The sequence below is a fragment of the Chiloscyllium plagiosum genome, chromosome 26 (assembly GCF_004010195.1).
Source record: "Chiloscyllium plagiosum isolate BGI_BamShark_2017 chromosome 26, ASM401019v2, whole genome shotgun sequence".
In the NCBI taxonomy this organism is placed as follows: Eukaryota; Metazoa; Chordata; class Chondrichthyes; order Orectolobiformes; family Hemiscylliidae; genus Chiloscyllium; species Chiloscyllium plagiosum.
The window spans coordinates 35761854-35770511 of NC_057735.1; the positions used below are offsets into that span (position 1 = coordinate 35761854).

Below are 8658 nucleotides of genomic sequence, written 5' to 3' on the forward strand. Positions count from 1 at the left end.
CTCACAAGGAAACAGTACAGCACAATTGCTGAGATGACTAAGCTGCAGACCTAAGGCTTGGAGGTAATTTTGGGAGATGAAAATGTAAATAAAAGATTTTTATGGAAATGTGTGGACGTTCATTATTGATGAACTCAGAAGGGACTGCCGGAAGAAAGCTACATGGAGGTTTAGGGGACGCTCATCATTACTAGGATGAGCCTCGTGCTGAATACAAACTGCACTGTCTTCCATTCTCATGTTAATTGTAAATGCACAATGGAATTTGGAAAATGGCTACAACGATACTTGGATTGAGCAGAGTAAATGGCTTTCCCTTGTCTGAACGTGGGCTTTAATTGTGAGCAATGTGAGGTCCTTCAGGGGACAATTGCATTAATCAGGCATGATGGTTGTTATTATAGTAACCTCACGTGAAATGGATGCAGTTGCCAACTGCATGGGATACAAATCCTAGTCACAAGCAACCTTGGCCATGTCATTGATTATTGCAAATTGAATAATGTCATCTCTACAAAAGCTGATGTAACTTTTAAAGTGCCATCTGTGACCACAATTCATAAAGACAATTCAAGGTCTCATAGGCTGCTTGGGGCATGGAGCTGATTTCCTCTCGCCTTGAAATGTATGTATTTGTCAACATATTTTCATATGCAATGCTGCCTTTCTTGGGTGAAATGGGGATCAGTATCAGTAATTCTACTGCACTCACTATCTCTTACTGTATTTGTATAATTTCTGCTAAATATATTAGAATGAGGTTTCTTACGTCAAAGGTCCATGTAGGGGCATTCCATGGCCTTCCTCGTTATCAAATTCCACTGTTGGAGGAATATGCTAAACTGTCATTGGTGTGTGATGTTAATGCTGACTACTCACATTACTAAGGACCTGTACTGCTTCTGAAATTCTCCATACAGGTTCATTGGAAATGTGGCCAATTCATCCTGCCATGGCAGGAATTATCACTGCTGCAGCCACAGTGCTATGATCATTCATTGACCATAAATTTGTTGTTGTTTGAAAGGCAAGTAAACCCTGTTCGTACCCAAAAGCAAATGCATTCTTTTCTCTTTGCTTGTGCTTTTGTTGATTAAAAGTTAAAAATTTTCAGCTGTCTGAAGGCTTTTCGGTATGCGTTGTTCAATATTATAGTACACTGGGCACTGTGGAAAGAGTAGAACGCCCTTGGATATGGTTCTTGGATGGCATGGCACTAAGGATGAAGCTTGATTCTTGTAGTTGCAGTTCCAATGATAGTGTATCAGTCAGAAGCTAATGTAAAATAGCAAACAGCTACAAACTTAAACTTGAATTTGCAATGAGGTAATGCCTGTGCCACTTATAAGTTCTCAGAAGTTTTTTCTTGTTTGTGTCCCTCTCCCACTTTGTGTCCTGACTGTCAGCCTGTGACCACATTCATGGCGAGGCTATAAAAATGGTGCCTTACCCGGGAATCTTGGGAGATCCCAGGAGTGGTGAATTATTCTGCCATAACTGAGGGTACGACAGAGCAAATGTAGTGCAGTAGGAGCATGGTACATGGTCAATGAGGTGAGTTGTGGAGAACTGTGAGGAAACAGGCTAGGATTCCATGACAGAAAGCCTCCACAGAGCTGAAATTTAGCTGATTTTAAGAAAAATTCAGCTCAAGGAGCTGATGTCAACAGGTTCAAAATGTCTAGAGTAATTTCAAATGTTTCAAACTAATAACTAACTCTTTATAAATTGTAAAGCCTCACATTTACATTGTGTCTGCTTAGTATTGAATTAGTAACTTTGAAGACAATATTGCTATGAAAGCAAAAATTTAAAAGGCATAACGGGAAAACAAAAGCAATTCAATAAAACTTTTAGCAATGCAATGTTGTGAAGTTTGTCTCTGTGCTGCGAGTAGATATGTTGTCATATGCTGTATGTCTGTTAATGGTAGCACTCGTTCAAAGCCCTCGTTAAAGGAACACTTGGCAGACAGGGCCTGATACTCTCTGACTGATTCCACCACGTTCATCATTAATAACCGACACAATGGAAGCTTTGTGTTATTTTAACATTCGCCATCATCCATCACTGTTTAACTTGACACCGGGCATCATAGAGAGCTAATCCTCAGGCAGGGAATGAATTGCAAAGAGTTTGAAAAGAAGTAGTTCTTGATTGGAGCGCATGAAGACTATTCAGGGCACGGCAGTAATGTGGAAACTTGATGCTTAGCCCGGAATAGTTGGGCGTTTTCTGAGAAAGTTTACAAGGTGTGAAGACTGTCGCTGCAAGTGAAAACGGGTCAGAGCTGACCTTTAGCCGGCCGAATGTCCGAAATATACATCCCAGCACTGAGAGCATTTCAGACAGCACCCCCTGGGTCTATTCCATTTAGTTCGCCCTGAGTGTGTGGATGTTCCAAAATCCATTTCCAAAGGTGATACAACAGCAGGATTGCAAAACAGAGTTAATTGTGTTGGAAGTGACGGCTAAAACATTAAATTTAAACAAAAAAACCCACCCATCTCCTCCAGGAAATAAACAGTCTTTATTATTATTTCTTGAGATTAAATAGTTTCACAAACACATTGAGACAAAACAATAGCTCTCCCACCTGATCCCATGGATCTAGGAACTGACGGGAGTCAACCACCAGGAAGTTAGTCCCTGTGCTGCCCGATTCAGAAATTTGCCGAGGAAGTGGAAACTTTGCGAAACCATGGACACATTTATTGTACTGTTTTACTGTTTGCCCGCTGAAGAAAGCGCCGTGAGTTTACAAATCTAGCCTCTGCAGGTGATATCCTAGAAAAACAAATTATGTTTATTTTCGGGGAAAAAAAGAATAACAAAAATCATTGGGGGGGGGGGGTCTCATAACTTTCAGTGAGTTCGCCGCAGCTTCGAGTTCCTCTTGGGAATAAGTGAAATCAGATTGAAGTCCTGATGCACAACGACAGCTAAGAGTTGGATAGAATTTCTGCGCTTTCTATATATATCTCAGTGATTTCATGCCAGCGGAGACTTTAAATGCCACCTAACAGTTGGCGTCGACATATTCCTCTGCAGTTGGTGCTGGAGATAACTTCAGACTAAAAAGCCCCATTGATAATGGAGCTTTTCGAAACCAACCCTTATTACTTTACAGACCAACGCTTTTTCGATAGCGAAAATGTGTTCCCCTCCCGCTTGCAGGGGTTTGAGCAGACCGTCTACCAGGAGCGGCTGGGGAGCGGGTTGTGTACCGACGCCAGGTCTCTGGAAGGCAGCTTGGACGAGCACGTGTACTCGGTGTCAGAGCTCCAACAGCAACAGCAGCAACACCAGCAGCAGCAGGCACAGCAGAGCTGCCCCGGCCAGTGCTTGCTGTGGGCGTGCAAGACCTGCAAAAGGAAATCCGTCACCTTGGACAGGAGGAAGGCGGCTACCCTGAGGGAGAAGAGGAGGCTGAAGAAAGTCAACGAGGCTTTCGAGGCTCTGAAGCGCAGCACTTTGCTGAACCCCAACCAGAGACTGCCCAAAGTGGAGATTCTCCGCAGCGCCATCCAGTACATCGAGAGGCTCCAAGCTCTTCTCAGTACCTTGAACCAACAGGACAAACTGCACTACAGTGGCAGCAACACACGTCAAGCGGCAAGTATCCCGCACTGGGCCGCACAGTCCAGCCTAGATACTGCAGGAGCCAGTACAGCCAACCTTACAACCCTGGAGCCTTGTCCAGAGCAAACCCAGCGGATGATGGGCTGGAAATTACTCAATGCTTTGTGATGAGTTGATACCTCCAGTTCACCATCTAGTTTTGCTCTGGTACCTTCTCCGGGATTGTAACATGTTTCTCTCAGAGAAAAGCCTTGTCTCTTGCTGGATTTTCAAAAAAAAAAATCATTGTTCTACTATCTGGTAAAGTTAGAAACAATGAGTCTTTCAGTGCACAATGGTGCGCCTTTTCCAACCCCAGAACACCCTTCATAACCAAATGACTACTTTTTGGTTTGCCGTGTTGCCAGTGTGGTGTAAATAGGAAACTCTGCTCAGGAAACTCAGCAAGTTCTGGGAGCTGCAAGTCCCTAACTGTAGTCCACTCAAATCCTATTTATGTCAGCTCTTGTTCTGTTTAAGGATGATGTTAATATCATCGTGGTTTTGTGTCTAAATGCATGGAAAGAGATAACAGAAGGCTGGATGGGTTAAATTTATTGGAATTTAGTTTTTATGGATTTGGCTCAAATATTTCAAAATGACAGCGGGACAAAAACAGAAATTTGTGATAATAAAGCTAATTCGTTTCATTTCATTTCAATTCATTTCAATGCAATTTGAAAATCTTAAAGTTCTGGCATACGAGAAGGGCAGAGAAAGAGTTGCATTTCTGTAGTGCCTTTCACACCCTCAGGTCCAGCCCCCCGTGTTTTATATCCTATAGCTATCTTCATCATGTAACATTATTGAAAGAATGTGACCAAAACATTAGAATGAACTAGCACGTGCACGTGGACACTGTGTTAATGATTTTGCCATACATCTGTGTAAGGGTTAGGTCTTCATCGTTTTATACGTGGAGCGATATAGGGTTGTGCAATTTTAAACGGATTTTCCCGAAGCTCCACACATAAAACAGGTGTTTTGAGCAGCTTTTGAAACAACTGTTGAAAGAAAACAATAAACTTGAAATATTGTCATTCTGCAAGTTTAGGACGCTGTCGCTTCGAAAGCTGCTCGACTTCCACTATAAATACTTTGTGTAAATCCCACCCATCCCTGGTCATTCTTTCCATTACTGCAATTGTAGGTCGGAGTTCCCAGCGAGTGTGGATCAAACAGCGCCTCCTGCAGTCCGGAGTGGAGCGGCTCCTCTGACCATTGCAACACTTCGTTCAACAATCCCAGAGGTAGGTACCGCTGGCGTGGTGAGCAAGTGCAAATGAGAATTCCTAATATTGTGAATTATTCTGTTTTACATGATTTGGAGATGCCGGTGTTGGACTGGGGTGTACAAAGTTAAAAATCACACAACACCAGGTTACAGTCCAACAGGTTTAATTGGAAGCACACTAGCTTTCGGAGCAACGCTCACCTCATGAAGGAGCGTCGCTCCGAAAGTTAGTGTGCTTCCAATTGAACCTGTTGGACTATAACCTGGTGTTGTGTGATTTTTAACTCTGATTCATTCAGTAAGTCTGTATAAAGAATGAAGTAGGAATGCAATTTGCACTTTCCCACCTGTGGCTAGCACGGGTCATTTCTAAAGAATTACCCACATATTGTCTTCTCTAATGAAATGTAGAGTCATACTCAAGGAGTCAATCAAGGTTTACAGCATGAAAACAGACTGTTTGGTCCAAACAGGCCACGTGGACCAACTTCTTAAACCAAACTAGTCCCACCTGCCTGTGCTTGGCCTATATCCCTCCAAGAATAAAGACTCGTCGGATGCTGCCTGAATTGCTGTGCTCTTCCAGCACCACTGATCCAGAATCTGGTTTCTAGCATCTGCAGTCATTGTTTTTACCTCTATATCCCTCCAAACCTTTTACAATTCATGAACTTGTCCAAATATTTTTAAATGTTGTAACTATCTGTATCCACCACTTTCTCTGGCAGTTCATTCCACACATGAACCTATCTAAAAAAAAAGTTGTCCTTCATCCTTTATAAATCTTTCTCCTCTCACCTTAAAAATATGCTGCTGGTTTTGAACTTCCTCACCCTAGGGAAATTACCTTTATTATTCACCTTATCTATGCCCCTCATAATTTTATAAACCTCAGTAAGGTCACCACTTAATGTAATGTGCTTTTAATTCTCCACTCAGTACTTTTCAAATGATAGCTGCAAAGTGTTAAAAGTCATTGTGCAAAATCTTTGTATGGAAGACATGGACAAAACTGTTGTAATGCTTCCATAGCACTATGGATATGGTCAGCAAGCTAGAAAGTGCCAACTTACTGCCACTGGCATAGATTTCATCAACATTCTTTGGTCAACCCACCAAGAAGCAGGCTTCAGTAGCCTGGAAAGTGAGCCACAGCACCAGCAGATACCATTCCCTAGCATAATCACCAACTTGGAAACAATAAAATTAACTTTCTTAAGTGGATCAAAGAAAACACACCATATCTGAGTTCTCAGAACTGCAACACAATGCATCAGAATCACATAATGATCTGCATTGCCATTAACATAATGAAGCCTTGCAAGGCAGTTCACCAGGGACAAAATCAAATACTGGAGAGCAAGACCAAGAGGTGGACAATGGTGTCATCAAAGGGATAGCTTATAAAGGGAGGTTTGAAGCTAGAAAGAGATGTAGTGAAGGGAATTTCACAGTTTGATGGCAGAGTGATTACTGGCGGATCGAAGTAATGGGAGAAAACAGTCAACTGAGGTCAGAATAACTGATGATAAGACCTGGGTATTGGGCTGAAGGAGCTTACAGAGATAGGCTGGAGTTGGATTTTTAAATCATTTGTAAAAATGGACAAATATATTAAAATATAGTGATGAAGGACAGGATTCAATGGAGGACTAAAAGTGATAGAATTTAGTATGGATAGGATGTTGGTGGTAGAGGATTGGATAAGATAAGATATGTGTCAGTTGGAGTTTGGGCAATACCATCAGTGCCAGCCAGGAAAGGAAAGTAATGAAGGAGGCCTGTAGTACAATGATTTTGGTGGGATCTGAATGTCAAGCTGAAGGAACCTGATGTCTGCTAAGCAATTGAGTGGCACAGAAACAATTGTGGATGGTTTTTACAGAGATTACAGCTGGATTGAAGAGATGCTGATGGCTAATGCATGTAGTTGAGGAATAAGCAGGAGCTAAGGATGAAATGTTGGGAATGGGAATAAAAGCCATTCCTGGAGATGCATTGAGTATGTTAGAATGAGTATTAATCAGATCATGAAGGAGTAATGTCAGAAATGTAGGCCATAGCAAGGAGGCAGTGGAGGAAGATGGACGGTATACCAGACCAAAGACTATAGAGAGGATAAGGAGGTAAAGAAGGGACAATGCAGTCCAGTCAGTCATGACATTTATCATTAAGGCTGATCAAAGGTTAAAACTCCAAAACAAGAAGTTTCCATTCATATAGGAACAAAATTTCTGACTTTTATGCTGAATTAATTTGCCCCACAACCTTTCAAAAGGCAATAATGACATGAACTGTCACACTTTTTTTAGAACGTACATTCTAATTGACAGAATTTAAACACCAGTGTTTGCACTATAGGATATTTTGGATTATTGATCAATAAGTGTTGTGTGGCACTGATACATTATCTATGTCATTCCTTTTGTAGATCACTTACTATCTGTGAATAAGGCCCAGTCATCTGGAAGTACCAGCTTGTGTTCTCTCACTTCTATAGTGGACAGTATCACACCAGAGGACTCACCCAGCTATCTAGAGGACAACACCCCAAACTGAATGATAATCTTTGGCTTTTCCAATCTGTCTTTTTTATAATTGAAGCTTTTTTTATTTTTATACAGTTTTGATGTGTGTTGTGCATAAGGTTTGTTGAGTCAAAACGGTTGCTTTATTAGAGAAAATAAGTCATTCCTAATTCTTAAAGCTGTATAAAATGGCCAATCATTTTTTTATGGAGCTTTATGACCAATGTGTGCTTTTGGAACCAGAGTCAAAAATAACTGTTGTAAATATACATTTCTCCTTTTTACCACTAATTTCTTTTGAGTGAATTTATTACTTGGATTTTGTGCTAAATTATTTTCCTTTTTACAATAAAGTTATTGTTATAAAATGTGTCAAATGCTGCATTATTGAGAGAAAGTACTTAACAGACTGGCTCAGTTACTGGAGAAAGTGAGGACTGCAGATGCTGGAGATCAGAGCTGAAAATGTGTTGCTGGAAAAGCGCAGCAGGTCAGGCAGCATCCAAGGAATAATCATTCCTGAAGAAGGGCTCATGCCCAAAATGTCGATTTTCCTGCTCCTTGGATGCTGCCTGACCTGCTGCGCTTTTCCAGCAACACATTTTCAGCTCTGGCTCAGTTACTGGAATTGGTTTGTCTTGTAAGTTGAAAGCTAGAGTTGGACAATTATCCTTGTAATATCCTCCTTAAAACAACCAAGAAATGTATTAAATACAGATACTAAAATATGTAGTAAGTGATTCTACACGTAATCACAAAATAGCATTTTACTGTATTGTAGAGATTATTGTATTGTTACTGACTTTCCTTCTACCACTTTTTGATTACTTATATTGTTTAGAATGAGGCCCAAAATACTTGTACACACTGAGAACTGTTCAAAAAAAAGTGAAGTCACCACATTTTCCCCCCTTCTCATTAGAGAGAGAGAGAGAGAGATGATTGGTGATCAGTTTAACCTGAGGTCACCACACCTCAGGCAAAGGGCAAGGTTGAGAAGGTGGGATCTTCGTGGCAATCTCAGCCAGTGCAGGAGTTCAATCCAAACTGTTGGCAGCACCCTGCATCAAAACCCAGCCATCCAGTCAACTTAACTAACCAACCCTGGTGAAAACTTGCAGCATGCTTCTTTAAATTGGCCATGGATTGATCTTGACATTTGCCCCTTTAGTTTATTGCAGCCACACAGTCAACATTGTCATTTCATTGAGGGTGGGCTAGAGTGATCTCAATAATTTCCAACACCACGTATCACAAATATGTAAACTTTAATAA

At 41.2% G+C, this 8658-nt stretch overlaps 1 protein-coding gene across 1 annotated transcript; it reads left to right on the forward strand.

Moving 5' to 3' along the window:
* Positions 1 to 2550: 2550 nt before the first annotated feature.
* On the forward strand, positions 2551 to 7681 carry myog (myogenin). Its single transcript, XM_043716287.1, has 3 exons — positions 2551 to 3615; positions 4772 to 4871; positions 7287 to 7681. The coding sequence occupies exons 1-3, from the start codon at positions 3094 to 3096 to the stop codon at positions 7412 to 7414; spliced, it is 750 nt and encodes a 249-aa protein (XP_043572222.1). The 5' UTR covers positions 2551 to 3093; the 3' UTR covers positions 7415 to 7681.
* The last annotated feature ends 977 nt before the right edge of the window (positions 7682 to 8658 follow it).